This window comes from Cnephaeus nilssonii, assembly GCF_951640355.1.
Source record: "Cnephaeus nilssonii genome assembly, chromosome: 11".
Taxonomy (NCBI): Eukaryota; Metazoa; Chordata; class Mammalia; order Chiroptera; family Vespertilionidae; genus Cnephaeus; species Cnephaeus nilssonii.
In genome coordinates, this window is record NC_137082.1 from 33,658,072 (window position 1) to 33,684,949 (window position 26,878).

At 43.5% G+C, this 26,878-nt stretch overlaps 1 protein-coding gene across 4 annotated transcripts in view; it reads left to right on the forward strand.

Annotated features, from left to right (window-relative positions):
• The window catches only part of TM9SF4 (transmembrane 9 superfamily member 4), a 49,031-nt gene that overhangs the window by 1,490 nt on the left and 20,663 nt on the right, over positions 1 to 26,878 (forward strand). For 2 of the 4 annotated variants that reach the window (XR_013814241.1, XM_079785011.1), the window contains exons 2-3: positions 21,311 to 21,427; positions 24,014 to 24,113. Coding sequence is in view for 3 of the 4 variants with exons in the window: in XM_079785011.1 (XP_079641137.1) it covers positions 21,311 to 21,427; positions 24,014 to 24,113 (217 nt within the window). In the remaining variant the exon portion in view is untranslated. Of the gene's footprint in view, positions 1 to 1,047; positions 1,102 to 21,310; positions 21,428 to 24,013; positions 24,114 to 26,878 lie in introns of those variants that run through there. The other 2 variants (XM_079785013.1, XM_079785012.1) reach the window with 2 other exon arrangements.

Sequence of the window (26,878 nt, forward strand, 5' to 3'; positions counted from 1 at the left end):
ATTTAGAGCCTCAGAGGCCAGGTAAAAGAGATTTCACAGCCTTGTGCTGTCAAATTTCAGTCTGAATCATGATTGGGGAAAATCCCCAAAGTGGCATGTTGAAACCCATTTTTTTCCTGGACCTAGTTCAGATCAAGCATGGCGTAAGAACTTAACCGGAAAAGGCACACCCTCTCTTGCCATAGGGAAAAAGTTCAATAAAGTGGCATTTATAGAATTGCATGGGAGACTCCTGTCCTGTTCAGGGGTTTTAAAGAGGTAATAAGTTAGCAATACATATTTCTGGAACGCATTTATATAATCAACAAATATTTGTGTGCCTGCTCTGTGCCAAGGCCTAGGGATGTAGTTGTGAGTTAGAGGCTCAAGGTCCACCCTTGTGGAACTTTTCTAGTCTGAGGAGAGAGAGAACAAGTAAACAAATACATGAACAAGATAATGTCAGATGGTGGTAAGTGCTGTGAATATAGTAACTGATTTAAAGAAACTGAGGATGTAATGTACACAGTGACCCATAGAGGCCAGTGTGAAGGGTGCACACGAGAAACTTCAAGTTTGATTCAATAGTGAAAAGGCGTGGAAATAAGTTTGTTAAGAGAGTCTGTGTAATAGGCCAAGTGGAGTCACAGATAGACTTGAGTTTGGTCTGTGTCAAGCACTTACTGGGAAGTCAACAGTCCCCACGCCCTCTTATACACAGGGTGTTTCACAACCATTGGGGATGTAAGCGAGTGGGTCTGCTTTGGGGTGTATGGGTTTCTGAGGCAAGTCGTACAACCAAAGAGGAACTGAGCTAGTGGGCTCAGTGACCGTGGGAACAGGCTTGTTTTTTTTGTTTTGGAAGTTAGGGTTGTAGGTACAAGTTTGAAGTAGTAGCATTTATGGCCTTTTCCCTCCCTTTTTTTAGTGAACGGCTCTTCTTCTTCTTCCTCAAGGAGGCTGCCACCTCCCAGTTCTGTGTTAGCACAGTGGGTGTTTCTTGAACCTGCAGGACAAGAGTTCTCCCACCGTAGGGGATGGTTGGTATAAACTGAAGTTCTCTCTGGTGTTCCTGCCTTCCTCCTGCCCTGGGTGTAGACTCTAAAGTTACAGGATACCAAGGTGAGCTAGCTGGGTCTGAGGTGAGAGGCAGGCTCATCTCACTCTTTATGGAAATATTGCGCATATGGAATCTGCTTTTGGGAACATTATTATGGTGGAACTTGTGAAATATCCATTGAGTACATTTGTAGGCATCTCAGGAGTCTAAAAACCTCCATTTGGAGAATAAAATTCTTTGTACTTCTCTCACATATATCATTGTTCATGCTGTTTTGGGTTTTATCTTTTTCCTTTTTTATTGGATATCATTCATTTCCCATAAAATTTTCCCTTTTAAAGTCTACAGTTTGGTGGTTTTTAGTATATTCACAAAGTTGTGCAACCTTTACCACTATCTTCTAGAACATTTTCATCACCCAAAAAAAACCATTAGCAGTCACTTCCCACACAACCCCTCCCCTGTTCTCCACAACCACTAATTTACTTTCTGTCCGTATAGATTTGCCTATTTTGGTTATTCTATCTAAATGAAATCATACAATATGTGGTGTTTAGTATCTGGCTTTTTTAAAACTATATTTTTATTGATTTCAGAGAGGGAGGGAGAGGAAGAGAGAGATAGAAACATTAATGATGAGAGAGAACCATTGATTGGCTGCCTCCTGCAGGTCCCCTACTGAGGATCGAGCCCACAACCTGGGCATGTGCCCTTGATCAGGGAATCGAACCAAGGACCCTGTAGTCCCCAGGCCGGCACTCTATCCACTGAGCCAAACCCAGCCAGGGCTAGTATCTGGCTTTTTAAAAAAACATTGCATAATGTTTTCAAAAGGTAATTAATGTTGAAGCATTTATTAGTACCATTTCTCTTTTTTTTTAATCCTCACCCGAGGATATTTTTCTTTTTTTTAAAAATATATATTTTATTGATTTTTCACAGAGAGGAAGAGATAGGGATAGAGAGCTAGAAACATCGATGATAGAGAAACATCGATCAGCTGCCTCCTGCACAACCCCCACTGGGGATGTGCCCGCAACCAAGGTACATGCCCCTGACCGGAATCGAACCTGGGACCCTTCAGTCCGCAGGCTGACGCTCTATCCACTGAGCCAAACCGGTTTTGGCCCGAGGATATTTTTCCATTGATTTTAGAGTGGAAGAGAGAGGGAAAGACAGAGAGAAACATCACTGTGAGAGAAACACATCATTTGGTTGACTCCTGCACAATCTCTGACCAGGGCCCCGGCCCAGGGAGGAGCCTGCAACCAAGGTACGTGCCCTTGACCAGACCCTTCAATATGCAAGGCTGCGCTCCATCCACTGAACCAAACCGGCTAAGGCAGTACTTCATTCCTTTTTATAGTCAAATAATATTTCATTGTATGGCTAGACCACATTCTTTTTGTCCTTTTATTTATCCACTAGTAGCCCTGCACACGAATCTGTGCACCAGTAGCTCGCTGCCACCCTCCAGTAGCTCTCTGCCCGCTGCCCCACCCTCCTGTAGCTCCCCCTACCCCCTTGCCCCCTGTCCCCCCTCATAGCTTGCTGCTCTGCCCCCTCCTATAACTCTCTGCCACCCACTTGTAGCCAGTAGCTCCCTGCCGCCTTCCTGTAGCTCTCTACGCCCTCCCCCCCCTCCCCCGCCCATAGCTTGCTGCACTGCCCCCTCCTGTAGCTCTCTGCCGCCCGCTTGGAGCTCGCTGACCCACCCTCCTGCTGATCTGTGATCTGGTCATTATTCGGTCGGTCGTTATGCTTCACGGTGTAATGACTATTTGCATATTACATCTTTATTATATAGGATTGATGGTTATTAGGGTTGTTTCCACTTTTTGGCTATTATGAATAACATTGCTGTGAACATAAGTGTGCAAGTTTTTGTGTTTTCCGTTTTCTTGGATTTATATCTAGTAGTGGAATTGGGCAGGAGGGGTCGACTCTGCCACCAGTCCCATGTGTGGGAAATTGCTGTCTCCTCTGGGCCTCACATGTGGGGTGGGCATTGAGGAAGGAGCACAGAACAGGAGTCAGCAGCCTATGCTTAGTCCTAACACTGCCACTGATCCACTGTGTGGCCTGGGTGGAAATCACTTTGGCTTTATTGGTTTGTTTCTACATATGGGTTTGGACTTGATGCTTTCTGAATTCCAGGTTGAAAATCTTGTAGTTTAGAATACTTGGATTTAAGGCGACTTTTGCCAATCTACATATATCAAAGGCTAATATGCAAGGTGTCCCCTCGGGAGTTCGACCAGGAGACCAGGAGTTTGATTGCTCACTATAATGTGCGCTGACCACCAGGGGGTGGCACGGAGCGAAGGAAGGCCCCAGCCCTGATCACTGGCCAGGCCTAGGGACCTTACCCGTGCACGAATTTCATGCACCCGGCCTCTAGTATATCTATAAAGTCAGATGGATTTTTTCCCCCATGATCATGGTTTCTGTAGTCTTTCCAAGCTCTTGTCATTTGGTCGTGTTGTCCGTCTGATCTTGAGTTGCTCCACTGGCACATATTCTGCAGGAGCCACTGTGCCCTTGGAGCTGGTGCAGACACCAGGCCTTGGTTCAAATGTGTTTCTCTGAGGAATCCTTTTAAAGGAGTGCCCTTAATCCCCTCAGGAAGTACTGAGGAGGCAGAGATATCATTAAGTTGCCTCTTGGTTTCCCTTTTACAGCTTGGATAAAAGTTCCCCTTTGATCTTGGCATTAAAGATGTAGGTCACAGAATGCTGGAGAAAGTTGAGTTTTGATTTCTGGCACTGGCAGGAGTGTGGGAAGGACCCAAGATGAGCAGGGCCATCTGGCCACAGACAATGATAGGAGCCACCTACCACCCCCATACCTGCTTTGATCTCTGACCCATTTGCTGACACTAGTGTTTCCCAAATGGGGCATGGTTAAGGACTTCTGTTTCAATCCTTTTCATTGCTTCCTTCTCTGCCTTCCTAACATGATGTCTCACCTATGCCTGAGCATTAAATTGACAGACCTCCCAGGGTTTGGGATCCCAAGGTTTTATATTCAGAAGGAATGCTAAGTTCTACTAGCAGTTACTAGACTTATTGGGGTGATCACATTGTAAGGTATAAAAATATCGAATCACTACACACCTAAAACTAATATAGCCAATATAAGATTATACACCAACTATACTTTAATAAAAAAATAAATTTATAAAAAAATCAAATCGCAAGTTGGAACTGAATTTCTTTTTTTAAATAAATATATATATATATATATATATATTTTTTTAAATAATTTTATTAATTTCAGAGAGGAAGGAAGAGGGAGATAGAAACATCATCAATGATGAGAGAGAATCATTGATTGGCTGCCTCCTACATGCCCAGCTTCTGGGGATGGAGCCCTCAACCTGGGCATGTGCCCTTGACTGGAATCGAACCCGGGACCCTTCAGTCTGCAGGCCGAGGCTCTATCCACTGAGCCAAACCAGCTAGGGTGGAACTGAATTCTTAAGGCTGTTTAGAAGAAAGTCTGGGTGCCCTTAACATCTTTGGGCCTCAGTTTCTACTTAAAGTAGATCAGACACTATAAATTGGCAATCTGTGGGCCACATCTTCACATGGACTTAACTGGGAAGTGGGGTTGGCTGGCATAGTACTTAATATTTTTCAAGTTAGTTGTCAATGTTTAATGATTGGGAGATTTTACAATTCTAGGTTTTCATTTCTCTTGAAAATTTGGGCCAAAATTCCCCATCAAGAGCATTCCTCATGCAGGTCCCAGTTTATCATTTTCTCAATTCTATCGTCTTACTCCTGAGCAGCTTCACCATTTAGGTCACTACTATGACCCTCCTAAGTGGTTAAATTTGCAACCCCCAAATGTCTTGTGAAATTAAGGCTTGAACATAATGCTTGGTCTTTATATGAAGTTTTTTCTACTCTGACATTCTGATTCACACGCTATTAAAAGTTTGTGGTAATCCCCTATGATACCTGACTTCTAGGGAAAACTTGCTACTCACATAATACATGTCTGTTAATTCACCATATCCCCATTCATTATTTAACCTAATCCTTACAAAAGTCCATTTTACAGAGGCTTGGTCTAGGACCTGGGCTAGAATTTGACACTCTTTGATTGATTTTATGACTTTGGCGAACTTTGCTTCTTTAAACCTCAGTTACCCTTTTTTAAAATCATTTTTAATTGTAAAATATACATCACATAAAATTAGCCATTTTAACTATTTTGTGTGTACAGTTCAATGCCATTAAGTACCTTCAACTGTTATGCAACCATCACCATCATCCAGCTTCAGAACTTTTTCATCTTCCCATATTGAATCGGTTTTCTTATTTTTTAAAAAATTTTATTGATTGATTTTTAGAGAGGGGAGCAAGGAGAGAGAGAGAGAGAGAGAGAGAGAGAGAGAGAGAGAGAGAGAGAGAGAGAGAGAACAGAAACACATCGATTTGTTCCACTTATTTATGTATTCATTGGTTGATTCTTGTATGTGCCCTGGCCGGGGTTCAAACCCATAACCTTGATGTATCAGGATAGTGCTCTAACCAACTGAGCTACCCGGCTAGGAAATCTCCTTATTTTTAAAGTAAGGATAATACTTTCTTCGAAAGGGTCGTTGTGATGATTAAATGAAACATGAAAGTGCCTAGCACAAAGAGAGCTCTCTATAACTTTTCCATTTCAAGGTTTGAAGTCTTTCAGAGGTGAACCATGTAAACCTGTTGCTTGGACTGAGTTTCTTTTATAAATAAATACTCAAGGCAGAGAGGGAAGGTCAATGCATTTAAGTTTTATTTCTGTACTTTCTGGCCTCAAGATTTAGGTGTGGTGTCTGTTGCTGGGTAGTCATTTGTTTCATTGGATTTCCACAGCCTGCTGCGGATTTTCCCTACCCCAAGAAACAGTTTTGAGTCTTTTTATGTATCTGTTCATAGCTACTCTGTGTCTGTGGGCTCTGAAATAAAGGCTACATTTTCAGTCTCCTGTGGCTAATTTGATTCTGGTTTGTTTGATTTTGTTGTTGTTGTTTTTCTCTGTGAGTTCTTTAGCTCCATGGGGCTGCTTGGTAAGTGTTCTTTAGCTGTCATTAACCATCCTGTGTGTGTTGTTGAATTCTTAGGGAGCTTTAGCCCATCGGATAATTGATTTCAGTTAACTGTTGGTAAACTGTGCCCCAAAGCCTTTTTCTTTGTGTTTTTTTCCCCGTATTCTGGGGAGCAATTACTGAGTGACCTTAACATGGTGACTGTATCTTGGAGAAGAAAAAAGAAGAATCTAGCTTACTGTTAAGAAAGGTACTGCTTTTGCAGCAGGAAAGACATGAAATGGGAACTAGAAAAGCTGTACGGATTGGCCAGACTGTATAGCTAGATGATAGGAAAGAAGACTGCAAGGCAGAGGACTCCAGAAAAGAAAAGTTAACTTCTGGCCACAGAGAAATGTGAGTGAATGAAACAATTTTCAGTTCTCAGGGGAAACTTCCTATTTTCTTTGGAAGAAGTTAATTGTTCACACCTTTCAAATTGGGTGCTGCAAATTTGGGGGAGTGAGGGGTACTCTTTAGTCCTAGCAGTCCTTCACTGGAGTGTTTGGGAGAGGTTTTTTTACATGCCTGCCTCCCAAAAGTAAAATAGTTAAGGAAGGCAAAAACCTTGATTCTTGGGTCTTTTAAATTATAACTTTTCAGGTCACCCATATCTTTGCTAGTGGTGGGGTGTTAGGTTACAGCACAAACGGCTTCTAGATTACCATCACCTTGTTCCTTGACATGCTACCTTTGCCATCTCGTGACACGGAAACCAAATAAAGCAAATAACATTGAATTGGCTGGTTCACATCTCTTAGGATTCCTGCTCCTCTCAGGACTCTAACATACAAAGGATGTTTGCTTAAATACTTAATTGACTTTTCAGACTGAATTTCACATGAGAATTCCTGTGGTGATCAATTAAAAATTAAAGGAAAATACAATGGAATTTCCCAAGAAGCAGGTACTTTGCTACTCCCTAAGTTCCTTACAGAATAGAGCTGTGGGTGAAACATAATCGGTCAGGCTGTCAGGGCTGCAGAGGTCAAAAATTACAAAAGTTGGGCAACCCACTTGGGTCCCCTCCCAGGGAGCTTTTCTGTAATAAAACTGCTTTCACTCATTAAAAAAAAAATTACCAAAATTGAAATGGTGTCTAGTACCATGAACTTCTCAGTCCTTAATCCTTCTGGAATTGTACATCAGATTCTGCATTTTGTAGCGTTTTTCCTGGGAGCAGACTCTGCGGGTTTTATAAGATTCTCAGAGGGTTTTGCAACACCCTACCTGAGGTTAAGAATTCCTGATCTGGGATGGTTACCCACACACCTGGTTACAGAATCCCCTCTGCATTGTTCTTACTTTATAACTCCCATTTTCTGTATTTCTTCAGAAGTGCTTGCCCAAGTATTTTCAGAGGCAACCAATTTCCTTCACCTTAAAATGTAAATGTATTTATTTTGAATATGGGTGACTCATGTATATGGCAAAAAGTTAGTATAAAAATAGTTTTGATTAAAAACAACAACATTTCTTCAGCCTTGGTCAGTGTGGCTTAGTTGGTTGGGTGTAGTCCCATGCACCAAGGGTTGCCTGCTCAGTTCCCAGTGGAGGGGATGGTATGGAGTAGGGGAGGTTCTCACATCGATGTTACTTTCTCTCTCCCCCTCTCTAAAAGTCAACTTAAAAAAACCTTTAAAAATTTTTCCCCAGAACATTTTTATGCATATAAAAATGCCTATTTTTAAAAACTTATATGAAAAATTTCTAACATACACGAAAGTAGAAGAAATGGTATGATGAACCCTCACAACCCATTACCCAACTTCACCATTACCATTATAATGCCAAACTTGTTTCATCTATCCATCCCTTGGCTGTTTTTTGTTTTTGTTTTTTCCCTTCAGGGTTATGAAGGTATCATTTTTAATACCATAAATTTACAGTACAATGATTTTTAGTAAATGTGTAGACTTGTGCAGCCATCATAACAATGACACAAACTTTTAGAACATTTTTATTAACTCCTCAACCAGTTTCCTCACAGTCAAAGGATTGAAACATGAAGTCAATCTCTGTTCCCACAACCAGCCAACCACTGATCTACTTTCTGTCCATAGATTTGCCTTTTCTAGACATTTCACATAAGTAGAATCATACAACATACAGACTCTTGCACCTGGCTTTTACTTAGCATAATGTTTTTGAGGGCCATCGTGTTGTAACATGAGTTGGTAGTTTACTCTTTTTTAAAAATATATATTATCTAAATTTACTTTTATATTCAATTCTTCTTGTTTTAAAATATTTTTTTATTTTTTAAATATATTTTGATTGATTTCAGAGAGGAAGAGAGAGGGAGAGAGAGATGGAAACATCAGTGATGAGAGAGAATCATTGATTGGCTGCCTCCTGCACTCCCCCCACTGGTGATCAAGCCCACAACCCGGGCATGTGCTCTTGACTAGAATTGAACCTGGGACCCTTCAGTCCTCAGGCCAAACTCTATCCACTGAGCCAAACCAGCCACGCTGGTGGTTTACCCCTTTTTATTGCTGAATAGTATTCCATTCTGTGACTACACTATATTTTGTTTAGCTATTCACCAATTGATGGGTGTTCAGATTGTTTCCAATTTTGGACTGTTATGATCAAAGCTGTTAGGAACATTTATGTATAAGTCTTTGTATGAACATATATTTATTTCCTTTTCTCTTGGATAAATGCCTAAGATTGGAATTGCTGCATAGTGTGGTAATTTCTATCTAACATTTTAAAGATACTGCCAAACTTTCCAAAGTGGCTATACCATTTTACATTCCCACCAATATGTGAGGTTTCAGTTTCTCCACATCTTCTTTCACACTTGTTATTGTCTGTGTTTCTGAGGTTAGCCATTCTAGAGGGTGTGCAGTGATACCTCATTGTGGTTCTGGTTTGCATTTCCCTTATGACAAATGATTCTGAACATCTTATATGCTTATTAGCCATTCCTATATCTTTGGTGAAATGTCTGTACAAATCTTTTGCCCATTTTAAAATTGGATTGTTTGCCTTCTTATTATTAAGTTGTAAGAGTTTTTTTTAGATATTCTTACTTTTTTCTATTTAATAACTTACATTGGTAGTCCTTTAATAATAGTTTTACCTCCCTTCTTTTTTGTGTTAATAAAATAAATATCTAGAGAGAGAGCACTTTTTAAAAGCTTCCTATTTATGTTCTTTTGGGTTATTTGTCCTTCATTGTTTTGTGTGAGCTCTTGGTATAGTGAAGAAATTAGTCCTTTTCAGGGGTGTGGTAAATATTTTTATCCAAATTGTCTTTTTCTTTTTCTATGGTGTTTATATATTTTTTTATTTTCTTCCATCCTACATACCTTTTTATTTTATAGCTTCTGGATTTTTTTAAAAAGTATATCTATATTTTCTTCTAGTAGTACTTCTATTTCAATTTTTACATTTCAGTTTTGTCTATTTTCTTCAGTACCAGTTTGGATAGCTTTATGCACCCCTCCCCAATACACTGTCCTTAGCTTCTTAATCCATCATAGCATCTGGAACCTAGTATTGTGATTGGCTGATGACCTGTCCCCCAACTGGCTGAAAACTAGTGGGCATGCATTCTCTGAGGCTGGCATAATGCCAGGCACATAGTAGGTGCTCAGTAAATAGTGAACTAATTTCTATACTGGTTAGAGAATGGACTGCCTGGGTTCAAGTCCTGTCTTAGCCAGTGTTATGTCACCTCTCTGAACCTCAGTTTTCTGATCTGTGAAATGAGAATAATGAGTCTCTACCTCACAGGATTGTTGTGAAAATTAATTGGATTATTGCATGAAAAGAACCTAGAACTGTACCTGGCAGACAATCAGCATTCAGTAAATATTAGCTGCAGATGTTATCAATATCATCCTTGAATGCTCATCATTGTTTAATGCAACTCACCTGCCTAAAAAGAGCACACCTGTTTCTCTACATTCTGATCTTGGGCAAGTTATTTATCTTTGGGTCTCGAGTTAACTAGCAATCATCTGAAATGATGACAAAAATTCCCAGGTATATGTAGTTGTGAGGATGGCACAAATCAGTATTTGTAAAATGTCTGCCACAGTGCCTTGAACTTACTTTGTAGGTGCTCAGTGACTCTGTGGCTTCCTGTTGCTTTTTAGTGTTGACTTCTACCAGGGTGAGTATTATCCTCACTGTTGGGTCCTTTTTGTTTGTTTTTATTTTTGTGTGTGTGTACTTGCTCCATTAGTTTGAGACTTTGGAATAAGTGTATTGACGTTTGTGAGTATTTGCTTTTTATTCCTCTGCAACCTGAGCTCTCAAGGAGCCTCTGAGTTCCCAAGGGTGGAGTCTCTCTGCTAAGATTGGAGAATTCTATTTGCAAAAGAAGGTAGGCCCTAGCCAGTTTGGCTCAATGGATAGAGCATTGGCCTGCGGACTGAAAGGTCCTGGGATAGATTCCGGTCAAGGGCACATGCCCGGGTTTAAGGCTTGATCTCCAGTAGGAGGCATGCAGGAGGCAACTGATCAATGGACCGATGATGTTTCTCTATCATCAATGTTTCTATCTCTCTATTCCTCTCCCTTCCTCTCTAAAAATCAATAAAAATATAAAAAAATAAAATATACATGTACAATTAAATTGTAAAGAAAATAAAGTTTAAAAAAAAAAGAAGAAGAAGATAGAACTTGGGTGACTTCTTAGATTTAATTGGCTTGATAACCCAGGAGATTGTAATCCTCTGCTCTGGCTTCAAATCACATATCAGATAAGGTTAAAAAAGGTGGGGGGAGGGTTCTGATATCTTTCTTCTTAGGAGGGGAAATGCTAATGTTTATATTATTAACCAGTGTCATCCCAATAAATTCAATTAAAAAGGAAATAATGTTAACTGTGTACTTTTCATATATGGCCTTTATTGTGTTGAGGTAAGTTCCTTTTATACCTATTTTGTTGAGAATTTGAATCATGAATGGATGTTGAACTTTGTCAAATGCATTTTCTGTATCTATTGAAATGATCATATGGGGAGTTTTCTCTCATTTAACGTGGTTTATCACTCACATTGGTTGATTTGCATATGGAAGCCATTCTTATATCCCAGTGATAAAGCCCACTCCATCTTGGTATATGATCTTTTTAATGTGCTGCTAAATTTGGTTTACTAGTATTTTATTGAGGACTAGAGGCCTGGTGCATGAAAATTCATGCACTCGAGGGAGGGTCTCTCAGCCTGGCCTGCACCCTCTCGCAGTCCAGGTTCTCCTCAGGGGATGTCCGACTAACGGCTTAGGCCCACTCCCCAGTGGATCCGGCCTAAGCTGACAGTCAGACATCCCTCTGGCAGCCCGGGAGCCCTCGGGGGATGTCCACCTGCCAGCTTAGGCCCGCTCCCCAGAGGATCGGGCCTAAGCTGGCAGTCAGACATCTCTCTGACAGCCCGGGAGCCCTCAGTGCTGCCGCAGAGGCGAGAGAAGCTCCCAACACTGCTGCTGTGCTGGCCAGCCAGGAACCAGCTTCTGGTTGAGCAGCGCTCCCCTTGTGGAAGCGCACTGACCACCAGGGGGCAGCTCCTGCGTTGAGCGTCTTCCCCTGGTGGTCAGTGCACGTCATAGCGACTGGTCGTTCCCCTGTTAGGGTCAGCTTGCATATTACCCTTTTAATATATAGGACTTTTCTATCTGTATTCATTAAGGATATTGACATGTTGTTTTCTGTGGTATCTTTGTCTGATTTTGGAATCAGGATGATGCTGGCCTCATAAAATGAGTTTGTAAGTATTCCCTATTCTGTTTTTTGGAAGAGTTTAAAGATTGGTATTAATTCTTTGAATGTTTAATAAACTGCACCTGTGTGAAGCCATCTGATCCTGGACTTTTCTTTGTTGGGAGGTTTTTTTATTACTGACTCAATCTTATTTTTTATTCGTCTGTTTAGGCTTTCTATTCCTTCTTGATTCAGTTTTGGTAGGGTGTATATCTCTAGGAATGTGTCCATTTCTTCGAGGTTATCCAATTTTTTACATTTAATTATTCATTATAGTCCCTTATCATCCTGCTTATTTCCAAGACATCTATTGTAATGTTTCCTATTTCAGTTCTGATACTATTTATTTCAGTCTTCTCTTTTTTTCCTTAGTGTTTCTTAGTGTTTGTCAAGTTTATCTTTTTTTAAAAAACAACTCTTGGTTCTGTTGGTTTTTTTTTTCCTATTTCTGCCCTAATCTTTATTATTTCCTTTCTTCTGCTAACTGTGGGCTTGGTTTGTTCTTCTAGTTCCTTGAGGTGTAAAGATAGGTTGTGTTTTTTGTTTTGTTTGTTTTCAGATATTTTTGGAATGAAGGCACTTTTCACTATAAATTTCCCTCTTAATACTGCTTTTAATGCATTCCATGTGTTTTGGTATGTTGTATTTTCATTTTCTTTTGTCTGAGAAACTTTTAAAATTCTCATTTCCTCTTTGACCTCAATGGCTGTTCTAGAGTGTGTTACTTAATTTCCGCATAATTGTAGACTTTCTCTCTCTTTTTTTTTTTTCTGTTACTGGTTTCTAGTTTCATTCCATTATGGTCAGGAAAGGAATGATTTCAGTCTTCTTAAATTTAAGACTTGTTTTGTGACGTGGAGAATGTTCTGCGTGCACTTGAAGAATGTATAGTCTGCTGTTGGGTGGGAAGTTCTATATTACGTCCGTTTGGTCCATTTAGTTTGTAGTGTTCCAAGTCAGCCATTTATTGATTTTCTGAGTGGATGTTCTATACATTATTGTACATGGGATATTGAAGTCCCCTATTCTTGTTGTATTGCTTTCAATTTTTCCCTTCAGATCTGTCAATAATTGCTTTATATATTTAGATGCTCTGATGTCGGGTGCATATATATCTTTAATTGTTATATCTTCCCATTGAATTGACCCTTTGTCATTATATATATAATGATCTTTGTTTCTAGACACAGTTTTTGACTGAAAGTTTATTTTGTCTAATATAAATAGCTATCTCTGCTTTCTTTTGGTTACCATTTACATGGAATATTTTTTCTATACCTTCACTTTCAACCTGTGTGTGTCTATGGATAGTTCTAAAGTGAATCTTGTAGACAGCATATCTCTGGATCTTGGTATGTGGTCTTTTTATTTAATCAGCCACTCTACACCTTTTGATTGGGAATTTATTCCCCAGCTTATTCTAATATGCATCAGCATTGAGAACCACTATTCTTTATATACAGATAGGCTGTAGGTGTAATAGGTATCCTCAAGGATTCTTTGTTTTAAAATATATTTTTATTAATTTCAGAGAGGAAGAGATAGAAACATCAGTGATGAGAGAGAATCATCGGTCAGCTGTCTCCTGCACACCCCCACTGGGGATGGAGACCACAATGCAACACGGGCATATGTTCTGACCAGAATTGAACCATGACCTCCTGGTTCATAGGTTGATGCTCAACCACTGAGCCATGTTGGCCAGGCTCCTCAGGGATTCTTAAGCTAGGTCCTTAGACAGGTAGAATGGTGGGAAGTGTCAAGAACTTAAATTTGACAATTAAAAAAAAAAATTCTCGAGGGTCATAGTATTCAGCCCTGGCTGGTGTGGCTTGGTTGGTTGGATGTCGTCCCCTGCACCAAAAGGTTGCCAGTTCAATTTCTGGTCAGGGTACATGCGGGGTTCTGGCTCAGTCCCCAGTAGGGGGCATGCAGGAAACGGCCAATCAGTGTTTCACTCTTACATCAGTGTTCCTCTCTCTCCCTCTCCCTTCTTCTCTAAAAATCAATTTAAAAAAAGAAAAGAAAATAAAATTCTAAATCACAGCTGTAAAAGAAAATATGCAAATACAAAGTATCCAAAAATAAATATAAAGAAAGCAGAGATAGCTATTTATATTAGACAAAATAAACTTTCAGTCAAACTTTCTTTCTCTATTCCTTCCTCTCTCTAAGAATCAATTAAAAATCTTTTGAAAAAAATCAATTAAAAGTCTTTAAGAAACCAAAAGAACGATAGTATTGCTCTGACTGGTTTGTCTCAGTGGATAGAACATCAGCTTGTGGACTGAAAGGTACCTGGTTCGGCCAAAACCGGTTTGGCTCAGTGGATAGAGCGTCGGTCTGCGGACTGAAGGGTCCCAGGTTCGATTCCGGTCAGGGCATGTACATTGGTTGCGGGCACGTCCCCAGTGGGGGATGTGCAGGAGGCAGCTGGTCGATGTTTCTCTCTCATCGATGTTTCTAGCTTTCTGTCCCTCTCCCTTCCTCTCTGTGAAATATCAATAAAATATATTTTTAAAAAAGAAAGAAAGAAAGAAAGGTACCTGGTTCGATTCCTGTCAAGGGCATATGCCCAGGTTTCAGGCTTGATCCCCAGTAGGGGGCATGCAGGAGGCAGCAGATCAATGATTCTCTATCATTATTGATATTTCTATCTCTCCCTCTCCCTTCCTCTCTGAAATCAATATATATATATATATATTTTTAAAAGGACCATACTATTTAACCTTTATGTGAGTGGATGGTTTTATATTTTTATAGATCAGAAGTTGGTTGGTGCTTATTAATTTGTTTGATAAGGATTTATTGAGTACCCCTGTCAACAAAGCTAGACAAGCGATTAGCTGAAGAGATGGTAGATACTTAAGTGACCATAATTCAGTATGAAAAGTGCACTTTTGTGGGGCTTTTGATAGAATGCCAAACTGTCCCCTAGAAGTGTTCCTGTTCATAATCCCTTCAGCATATAGAATATCAAAACAATGACATTTTAATGTCTAACACTGACAGTGTCATCTTGGTGCAGTCAAAGATTCTAGCATATTATGGAAATATTTGCCATTTTTCATCTGTTGGTCCTTCCTCTAAGATAAATTGAATTGAGGTTTGTCGATAGTATCTTTGTGTGAGGATCGTCTGTTTTCTGCATCTTTTTTAAAAAATTCAGCGTTCTTTTTATTTTTAAACCACTTTTGGATAACAGTTTATGCTAGTAACCCAGGATTTATCTTTTTTGCAGTTTAATGAACTGGAATTCCAGCACGAAGGAATTACAGGAAAAAAGAGGACAGGGTTTATTTCTCTCGCACTACGCACTCATATTTTAAGGACTGACTAGTGAGGCCTAGTAAAGGGTTCCAGAGAGAGAGGGACCAAATCTTCCAATAACTGATCAGTGGAGGAAGTCTTTGATCAAGAGGAAATCAGATGCTGTGGCCAGCGCACAGTCATCACAGAAAGAAAGAATAAAACTCTGTTTGTTGTATTCAAGGCAAACTCATACCACTAAACCCTTCCCTCTGTGCATGCATAGAATATCTGTAGAGGACCCGGCCAGCATGACTCAGTGGTTGAACATCGAAGCATCAACCTATGAACCAGGAGGTCACAGTTCCATTCCTGGTCAGGGCACGTGCCCAGGTTGCAGGCTCCATCCCCAATGTGGGGCATGCAGGAGGCAGCTGATCAGTGATTCTCTCTCATCATTGATGTTTCTATCTCTTTCCCTCCCCCTCCATCTGCCCCTCCCTCTCCCTCTCTGAAATCAGTTATATATATATTTAGAGAATATCTGTAGAGGGATTTTCAAGGAACTGGTGAGAGCAGTTGTCTTTGGGGAGCTGAAGTGAGAGGAAGATTTCTTTTTCATGGTATACCCATTTGTACTGTTTTAATTATTTACTATATGTTTTACTTTTTCAAAACTTTTTAAAAGTAGTTATTTTTTAAAAGCTTATTCACCCATGATTATGTCAAATGTTAACATTAGAGGAAATTTAAATTAATTTAGAAAGATAAAAGAAAGGGAGGTAGGGGTGGGGGATGGGAAGTACTGTCTTTCACAGAATCTGCCCTGTTAGGCAATTTTCTACCTTCTAGTTTTGCCGTTTCCTTTAAAGATTTTCCTCCTCTCATCCCTAATTCCGCAGACTTTCTAATTACCAAATATGATACAACTCTTTTATCTATTTTTCACTGTTGTTTTGGGGATCAAACTATTACTTCATATTTCATAGTGAACATTAGCTGGCAGATACTTATAAACGTTCACAACAAATCCAGGGGAAAATATTCTGTGAATATATTGTTTTTAAGACTTTGATCAACCTGTGTATCTATAAAAAAGTATATTGAGCTCAAAACCTTAAACATTTTTTTAAATATATTTTTATTGATTTCAGAGAGGAAGGGAGAGGGAGAAAGAAATAGAAACATCAATGACGAGAGAGCATCACCCATCGGCTGCCTCCCGCACGCTTCCCACTGGGGATCGAGTCGGCAACCCGGGCATATGCCCTTAACCAGAATCAAACCCGGAATCCTTCAATCCGAAGGCCAACACTATCCACTCAACCAAACGAGCCAGAGCAAAAACTTAAACTTTTAAAGTCATTTATTCTACCATTGTGCTCCTGGTGAAAATGCAGACCAGCCTAAATGTTTGGCAAGTCTTCTGAGTGATTCTGATTCCTAAGGTTCAGAAAGAATAACCTGCATGGGGGGAGGGGAGCGTAACTTGAAGGATGGAGCAGCTGCCAAGGCAAGGTGATCAGGAGGCTGTGGCCAGTGTCCAGATAGGAGGAAATGAAGGTCTGAAATGCTGCTGCAGTAAAAGGTGTGGAGAGAGAGGACAAATGCAAAACCAGGATTGAGTTGGCCTGCAGCCATGTCAAATTCGGTGCCTGCCCCATCCATGGCAGACACTGGCCCAAACGGCTGCCATAGAAACACTGTGACTCATGGGCCCTGATCCCCTCTGCTGGGCCTCAGGGATAAATTTGGTTACAGACACCAAGAAAATAAATTCAAAGAAGTATTGAGTTGGTGATCAAGGTATGGATGACAAAAGTTCCTTGTTCAGACCATGCAGAGAGAGTATCATGAAGCTCTAGTTCCTTAAGGGAGAAAAGGATGGTATTAGTGAAGGGAAAGCCATGCTTTGAGGGGATGAATTTCTTGAGACTGGTAGTTGATCTTTCTTGCCTTTGATTCCCAGATGACTACCCTGCATGCAGAAGTGCCTACTTTGTGCCAGGCACTGGGAATAGGAATGAGATGAGCCATGCAGATATCTGTGGGAAGGGCATTCTGTCAGAGGGAACAGTAAAGGTGATGGCCCTGAGGTGTGGAGAAGGGCTTGCTGTCAGGAGACAAGAAGGCCAGTGTAGCTAGAGCTGAGTAAGGAGGAGAGTGGGAGGTGATGAGGTCAGTACAACTTTGAAGAAGGCTTATAGGAAAATATGTTGGTAACGAGGAGCTTCCTTACAAAGTGAGCCTGTTACTATATAGAGAAATAGGAATAAATGGAACACTGGAGCTTTATTCCCTGCTAGCTCTACAGGAGAGTAATCCTATCTAAAAAGAGTAATATGAAAATTGACCATTACTCCATCACAAAGATGGCTGCACCCATAGCTGAGGCCAAGATCCCATAAGGAGCCTTAACGAGCATTCAGCAGGGACCTGAGGCTACGCCTTCTCCCGCCCCCATGAGGCTTGACAGGGGACCTCAGGCCGCGCCCCCCGCCCTGGCGTCAGGCGGGGGACCTCAGGCCGCACCCCAGTGCCAGGCCAGGGGACCTGAGGCCACGCCCCCTGCCCAGCAGGGCTTGACGGGGGACCTCAAGGTGCGCATCCCACCCTGGTGCTGGGCTAGGGGACCTCAGGCTGCTCCCCCTGCCCCAGCACCAGGCCGGGGGACCTCAGGCCACGCCCCCCACCCAGAACCTCAAGGTGCACCCCTAGTGCTGGTTCGGGGAACTCAGGCTGCGTACCCCTCCCGGTGCTGGGCTGGGGGACCTGAGGCTGCGCCCCCCCCACCTGGTGGGGCCTGACGGGGGACCTCAGGCCATGCCCCCCGCCCCGGTCTGGGCTGGGGGACCTCAGGCCATGCCCCCTGTCCTGGCGCTGAGCCAGGGGACCTGAGGCTACGCCCCCTGCCTGGCAGGGCTTGACAAGGGTGGGACTGGCCGGGTCTGGATCTAGCCCAATGGGGGGGGGGCGGTGGGCGGAGACTTGACTCTGGGTCCTGTGGTGTGCCCCAGACTCTGACAGGAGGAAGGTTTTCATATACATTTTACTAATTTTCTTTCATCTCTGACACTTCTATTATAGAGAAAGGGCAAATAGCAATATTAAATTATTTCCTCTAATTAATCCCCTTTTAATGTGCATGAATTTCGTGCACCGAGTCACTAGTCTATATATATAAAAAGCCAGTGACCAAAACGCTATAACCACCAGAAAGACCTGTAGCTGTGATGCCCACTTCTGCCAGCAAACAGGCCTGATGTGGGGTGGGGGGTAGGGCCACCGGCCAACCTCCCTCGGCCCCTCCCCCAGCTGGCCCTGCCCCTGATCAGCCTCTCCAACCCCAATCGAGGGTGGGGCCGGCCAGGGGGAGGGTGGGGAGGCCGGCCAACCCCCTTGCAACGCTTCCCCCAGGCTGGCCCCACCCCCGATCGTCCCACAGCCTCTCCCCCGGGCCAGCCCCACTCCTGATCACCCTCTGACCCCAATAGGGGGTGGGGCCAGCTGGCCAACCTCCTTCAGCCCCTCCCCCTGCCTGGCCCCACCCCTGATGGGCCTCCACCACCCCTATTGGCCCACAGCCCCTTCCCCAAGCCAGCTTCACCCCAAATCACCCCCCAATACTAATCGGGGGTGAGGCTGGCTGGCCAACCTTCCACAGCCCCTCCCCACGGCCAGTCCCACCCCCAATTGCCCCCCCCACCAATCGGGGGAGGGGCCCACCAGCCAATCACCTGAGGCCCCTCCCCTTAGCCGGCCCAGCCCCAATCGGGCCCAATCAGGGTGGGCCAACCAGCCAACATCCTGCCATCTCCTCCTCCCAACAGGCCAGCCTTGATCTGCCCTGATCTGCCCCGATCTGCCTCAATTGGGGCCAGGCCAGCCAGACCCCACCTGGTGCACTGGGCCTCTGGTCCTACCTAATAATAGAGTAATATGCAAATTGACCATACCTTCACTATGCCCATGATTAGCCAGGAGGCGTGGGGGGGCAGGACTCGGGGTGGCGGGGGTGGCCGATTGGGCCGGCGGGACGCTGAGCTCGCGTCACCAGTGGCGGCTCGAGCTCAGCGTCTGCGCCATGGCTGTGCTGCGGCACAGAAGGGGCCTCTGGGGCAGCGAGCCCACATCCTGCCGCTGACCATCAAAAGCGGGGAGCTGGGTGTCCGCTCCGGCACCAGCGGACAGACACCCAGCTCCCCCGCGATCGAAAGTGAAAGCGGGGGAGCTGGGTGTCTGTCCGCTCCGGCACCAGGCCAAAAGCCTCTGCCGGAGGCTTTTGAAAGGCCTGGTGCACCAGCAGACACCCACCCAGCCCCCCCGCGATCGAAAGCGGGGAGCTGTGTGTCTGCTCCGGCACCAGCGGACCCCCTGCCATCAAAAGCGGGGAGCAGGCTGCCAGCAGTGTCCGTGGAGCGTGCTAGGCTTTGCGGGGCAGTGGATATGGCCTGGATGGCAGGTTAGGCCTAGGGGACCCTACACGTGCATGATTTAATCATGCACTGGGCCTCTAGTCCTCTCTAATAAAATGGTAATATGCAAATTAACCATCACTCCGCTACATAAGCCACTCCCACCAGCCAATCAGGAGCGAGTATGCAAATTAACCCCAATCCAAGATGGCTACAGCCACAGAGAGCAAGGTTTCCCAGGTAACAGAGCAAGCCAAGCTTTCCATAGCCGTTGCAGGCCTAAGCCTCCACTCAAGCTACAAAGTTTCAATTATAGAAGGTAAACAAATTCAAACAAATGGCGGCAGAATGGAGCTTGAGAGAGCAGGCCAGGGTTGCTGGCGGCAACAGGGGAAGCAAAGCTTTCTGCACACCCTGGCCGGGCTCACCCGCTTAAGGCTACAAAGTTTCAATTGTAGAAGGTGAATTAACTGCCCCGGAAATGGCTGCCGCCCCAGGCTACAAAGTTTCAATTGTAGAAGGAAAATAAATTCCAGATACCAGGGCCTCCCCTTGGGTTGCCAGGGGGCGTGGCCGGCCTGCAAACCACCACAGGCCCCTCGCTCAGGCCGCCCCACACCCCAAGGAAACCCCCACCCTTATCTGTGACACCCTTCAGGGCAAACCAGCTGGCCCCCACCCGTGCACCAGGCCTCTATCCTATCTAATAGAGTAATATACAGATTGATCATCACTGCAACACACAATATAGCTGCCCCCATGTGGTCAAAGATCCTGCCCCCATGTGGACACAAGATGGCCACAACAAGATGGCCAGCAGGAGAGGGCAGTTGTGAGGCACCCGGCCTGCAAGGGAGGGCAGTTGTGAGGGACCAGGCCTGCAAGGGAGGGCAGTTGGAGGTGATCAACCCTGCAGGAGAGGGCAGTTAGGGGTGACCAGGCTGGCAGAGGAGGGAAGTTGGGGACAAACAGGCTGGCAGGGGAGCAGTTAAGCATCAACCAGGCTGGCAGCGGAGTGGTTAGGGGGTGATCAGGCTGGCAGGCAGAAGCGTTTAGGGGCAATCAGGAAGGCAGGCAGGCAAGCAGTTGGGAGCCAGCAGTCCTGGATTGTGAGAGGGATGTCCGACTGCCCGTTTAGGCCCGATCCCACCAGGATCGGGCCTAAACGGGCAGTCGGACATCCCTCCAGGAGTCCCAGATTTGAGAGGGTACAGGCTGGGCTGAGGGACAACCCCCCCGCCGTGCACGAATTTCGTGCACCGGGCTTCTAGTATAATATAAAATAGTTAAAAGAACATTGATCCAGCCCTGGCCGGTGTGGCTCAGTTGGTTGGATGTCATCCTGTGCACTGAAATGTCACCAGTTCAATTCCCATTCAGGGCATGTGCCCAAGTTGTGGATTCTGTCCAGGTCAAGGTACAAATGGGAGGCAGCCAATCAGTGTTTTTCTTTCACATCTATGTTTCTCGCTCTCTCCCTTTCTCCCTTCCTCCCTCTCTAAAATAAATTAAAAACATATATTTTTTTAAAGGAACATTGATCCAGAAGTGGGGAAATGTAGCTCCTGTATTAGTCTTTTGCCCATGTTAATTATTACTTCATTTATTTTATTGCTCGTTTTTGGAAGTGCAGAATTGATTCCTTGTAGTATTCTTTGGGGGCATGTAAGAGGTAGCATCTCAGGCTTCCCAGAGTAGGAATGAGACTGGGTCAGTTAAAGTAGACATAAACCTACTATGACTTGGTCTGCCCCAGAGAGATGTTCACTTCTTTCCCTCATTCCAACCTAGGCCTCTCTTTTTCTAAGCAGGCTTGGTTGCCGTGGTCCCTGCTGCTTCTCTCCTTCATGTGTGGAACAAGAGCCTTCTATGTCCCTGGGGTTGCGCCAATCAACTTCCACCAGAATGACCCTGTAGAAATCAAGGTAAGTGTTCCTGGACCATTGGAGCCTCTGTGCTGGGCAGTGTGGTTGAAGACCATGGTGAGCTGGTCTTATCCCTCCTGTGGTTGCAGAGAACAAAGACCAGTGCCAGTTAGGAACTCTGCCTTTCTCTCTCTCTCTCTCTCTCTCTCTCTCTCTCTCTCTCTCTCTCTCTCTCTCTCTTTTTCTCATCTTCATTTTTTTCTCTGTCTCTCTCTCTCAGTCTGCCTCTTCTATGACATCTCTACCTTCCTCTTTTATCTGTTCCATCTCCTCTCTTACCAGCTTTCCTGCCTAACTTATATTGTCTGTACATACACAGCCTATTGTGACCTCTGTTTTTTCAATGTTAGCTTCTGCTACCCGCTGGCTTCTCCAGTTCAGTATCTCCAAAATGTGTACTGCATATCCGAGTGGTGGTATATGAGATGATTTTAAGTGGTTGACAAATATATTTTAATAACTTTTGTTTTAACATATATTAGAAAACATAGCTAGTACTTCAACTCATGGTTTCATGGCTATCGATTTTCTGTTTTTAATACTGATATATAATGTTTGCTTCTTAAATGTATTTATGAAAAATGAGTCAGATGCAATAGTAGAATAAGAGGTAAGTAGATAGGGCAAGTTGGTATGTGAACAATTAGGATTTGAGGAGCATTGCCATAAGTCAGGATCTAGACAGAGGCTTTCCAACTGGGCTACCTCACATTTTCAGGCTGGATGCCGATCTGAGGGTCAGTCAACTGTGGTAGGGTGGAGAGTGGAAGGAAGTCACTTAATAAATGGTTTACCAGGGGCAGTGGGCAGGTTGACATCTTGATTATGTCTCTAAAACAGTGGACTCTTGGTGGCATTCTCAGAGCCCCAAGCAGGGCTGAGGGTTGGTGGTGGATCTTCTTGGATATGGTTTCCTAGGAAACAAACTGTAAGGTGGAGATTTGGTGCAGGAGATGTACCGGGGAGACTCTCAGGGTCAGCATTTGGTGGGAGTGAGGGAAGTGGGCTGGGCAGAGGGAATGTTGAGCTATGGTAAACTGAGGCATGTGGGAAACACTGGAACTGGAATGGCTGGTCCTTCAAAGTTGTTCTAAATTGAGGCAAGAGAACCACCTCTCCAAACCCCCCAGTGGGCCAGTCATTGGATACAGACTGCTACCAGGGAAAGGGTATAACCTTGTACAAGGGCTCCCACCTAACCGGACTCCCCTCTATCATCATCCAAATAAACATTCTTAATACTTTGGTCTGTTTTTCTTAGTCTTTTTTTCTGTGCAGTGTTTACAGTATAGAATACTTAGCATTCTCACACCTTCATCAGTCCCCCATAGACAAAAGAATGTGTAGTTGAAATTTTTGAGTCATCCTTCAGATTCTTTTATATTTTTTTAATATATTTTTATTGATTTCAGAGAGGAAGGACGAGGGAGAGAGAGACAGAAACATCCATGATGAGAGAGAATCATAGATCGGCTACCTCCTGCAAGTCCCCCACTGGGAATCGAGCCCACAACCCAGGCATGTGCCCTTGACCGGAATTGAACCTGGGACCTTTCAGTTCACAGGCCAACACTCTATCCACTGAGCCAAACCGGCTAGGGCATCCTTCAGATTCTTAGTGATCCTATAAAACATAGCTAGCAGAACTTAACAAAGTTACAATAAATTCTACTTCTAGCCAAAACCGGTTTGGCTCAGTGGATAGAGCGTCGGCCTGCGGACTGAAAGGTCCCAGGTTCGATTCCGGGCAAGGGCATGTACCTTGGTTGCGGGCACATCCCCAGTAGGGGGTGTGCAGGAGGCAGCTGATCGATGTTTCTCTCTCATCGACGTTTCTGGCTTTCTGTCCCTCTCCCTTCCTCTCTGTGAAAAATCAGTAAAATATATTTTTAAAAAAATTCTACTTCTAAAATAAATGTATATTTCTTGCTTCATTGCCATGTTGATGTGAACCACATCTTTACTGCTCTGTGCAAAAGCAAGCAGTGAGATTGTGTGAAAATAACGTTTTTGTTATGTCCTGAGCATCCCAGTGTTCAAAAGGAGAAGCAGAAGATAAGAAAGTCTCAAAGGGCTGTCCACATGACTTGCTTTCACGTATATGTCCCTTAGTTTGCCACCAAATTTTAGGTATTATCAAAATTTCAAATTGCTACACATCATGCTCATTTGGGGCATCAGTTATAAGCAGCTTAATGGGATCAAGAAACTAGAAGCAGAGACCACTATGCTTATGAATAAGGAGTAAAACCTCTTTGTTCCTGAAGATTTGTCCTCATTTGGAGTTATTTCCTTAGGAAAGATGCCCAGAAGTGAAATTCCAGGGTCAGAGGATAATCAGTATGTTGAAGACTTTCAATATATATTGAATTTGTTTGTGATTTTAAACCAAGTCTGTAATGTAATCTAATAAACTTAATGAAATATGAAATAACTCAGAATTGTGGGCAATAGAGTATATAGAACACTGCAACAGTTCATTTGCTTTCTAGATAATACTGTCGAGTATGCCAAAGATGGTGGGTACCAGGGAGGATTATTGAAACAGTCTGAATTGAAGAATAATGGCCTCTCTTCTCCCACTAGGCTGTGAAGCTCACCAGCTCTCGAACCCAGTTACCTTATGAGTACTACTCACTGCCCTTCTGCCAGCCCTTAAAAATAAAGTACAAGGCAGAGAATCTGGGTAAGTTCTTCTCTCTCACTGTTGTCAGCCTGTCCCAATGGGAACCCAGATCTTTTCATAATGATAATAGCAGTTAACCCTTAGGTAGCACTTACTGTGTCCTGGACACGGTCTACATCGTTTACGTACATATTAGCTTAGTTAATCTTCATAACAGCTCTAGGGTGGTAGCTGTTATTTTTATTCCCCTTTTACAGGTGAAGTGACTTGCCTCTGGTTATACTGTTAATCAACAGGTAAGCTAGGCAGTCAGGCTTCAGACTTGGAGCCCTTGGCTACTGTTCAGATTGGTTCTCCCTTGATTTCTAAATATCATACCTTTCTCCCTCCCTCTCTATCTCTCTCTCTCTCTTCCTTTCGGTGGCTTCTGTAACCTGCTCTACTTTTAATTAAAAGAAAGTGATCACCTCTGGCCCTAAGGAAGCAGGGACATCACTATAGTTCTTGTTATGCTGTGCAAGACTCACCTCAAGTAATGTGTGAGGCACCAGGGCAATGTCTGGCACAAATGTTCCATAAATAGCAGCCGTTTTATTCTAATGCAAATAATTATCTCTATTTGGCAGAATTTCAGGCTTAAAGGAAAAGACATTTGGAGGCATCTATTCAGGACACAACTATTAGTACTTATTTCTATGCCTGTCTCAGTGTTAAGGCCTGGAGATGAAAATGTGGAAAGATCGAAGGCTCTGCAATTGGGCACACTTCTGAGTGATACCGGGTGATCTTAATTGAATGTGGACCCTTGAAGCTGGGGAATGGTCCTGCTTCCTAGAAATAGAAACTTCTGTGTACAAAAGTTATCCTGCCATGATGTATGTCATCCTGCCTTTGTGTAGTGCTTCTCTTCATGGCCTAGGGGCTTTTTGAGCAGAGGGATCATGTCTTACATTCCCCTCTCCACCACTTCTGACCCAGTGCCTAACACACAGTAGACATTCAGTAAATGTTAATGTCCTACTGAGTGGAGCAGAAACATCCTTGATTGAATGCCTATTGGATTGTAAGCACTGTACTCTACATTATCTTCATCATCACTGTTAATATTTACAGGGCTTTTCCTATGAGCCAGGCACTCTTCTAAGCACTTGTATGCATTAACTTGTTAATTCTCACAACAGCCCTATAAGGCAGCTATTCTTATATCCTCTTATCAAGGGGAGTGAGACACAAGGAGATGAAGTCTCTTGCCCCAGGTCACTCACCTAGTAAGCGGCAGAATGCAGGAACTCTGGCCATATCCTTAAGCACTTTACTCTGCACTTTATCTTAGTTGATTCCTATAGTAACTCTGCAAAGCCAAATATGATTTCCCTATTTCATAGGAGAGGGAACAGCAGCTTCAAGGATTTGAAAGACTTGCTCAGTGTCATATGGTCAGTAGGTAGATAAATGGAGATACTAGCCCAAGTTTTCTAAGGCCAGATTCTTTCTGTTGTCCCAGCTGCCTTCTCCAGAAAGGCTCAGTTGGGCTGTCTGATAGCTGATAGCTGTGCTCATGATTATACTGATGGAGATTCAGCTCATGGTGTGTGTATGGTAGATGTGCTGGAGTACAACCTCAGACTCTCTTAGAGGGGTGACATTCATGGCGTGTTGCTCATTTAGCCTGGCTGACGACCTGCTCCCAGCTTTAAAAAGTTAAAAGGGTCCTAACTGGTTTGGCTTAATGGATAGAGCGTTGGCCTGCAGACTGAAGGGTCCCAGGTTCGATTCTGGTTAAGGGCATGTACCTTGGTTGCGGGCACATCCCCAGTAGGGAGTGTGCAGGAGGCAGCTGATCGATGTTTCTCTCTCTTCGATGTTTCTAACTCTCTATCCCTCTCCCTTCATCTCTGTAAAAAGTCAATAAAATATATATTTTTTTAAAAAGTTAAAAGGAATACAAATGAGCCATTCCAGACCATTATATCCTCTTTCTTGGTTTAAATTTAATTTCTAAATATCAAGAAGTGATACCCACCTTACTTGGACTATAACCCTGTTCCTCTCTCAGCTTGTGGCCCTCTCATCTGTGTACCAACAACTCACAGCTTCCATCAGTCCTGATCTCGCCTCTGATTTTTATGTCTGGATATCTGACTATATCCAGATATATCAAGTCAAACTAACAAGCTGAAAAAAATGCCCTTAGTCTAAATTTGCTATACTTCCTGTCTTCCCACCTAGAACCTGGTTATAGAAACTTCAGTCTTCCTAATATGCACCCCTCTTCACTCACTCCTTGTATCAGTCAGGACTGGGTCTCTAGATTTCACCTCCGTAGTAGCTCCTGAATCTGTATACTTGTTTCCATCCTCATCACACCCTCTCGTCCAGCCATCGTTGCTCACTTGCATGACAGACCACCATCATCCCGAGTGATCTTTCTGTAACAGAATCAGATGAAGTCTTCTGCTATCCCTCTTCATAGAAACCTTTCATTGGCTTTTTTTTGCCTTCTGGATAAAGTTGAAACTTCCAGTGTGGTCCACACCCCCTGAGATCCAGCTCCAGCCCCATCTCTCCAGCTCACCTCAAGTTGCTCTCTGCATCAAAACTGCACAGGCCTCTCAGTTTTACCGTGCTTCCCCCACCCTCAAGTGACCTTTGCACATACCGTTCCTTCTGTCTAGAACATTCTTCCCCTATCTGTTTGCTAGTTAACACTTCTCTCTTCCTTTATAGCTCATTTCAAGCATCACTTGTCTAGAGCAAGTTCCTCTTGTTGAACAGTATATTCTCATGTAATCAAAGTCTGCATTCCCATTAGACCATAAGCTTCA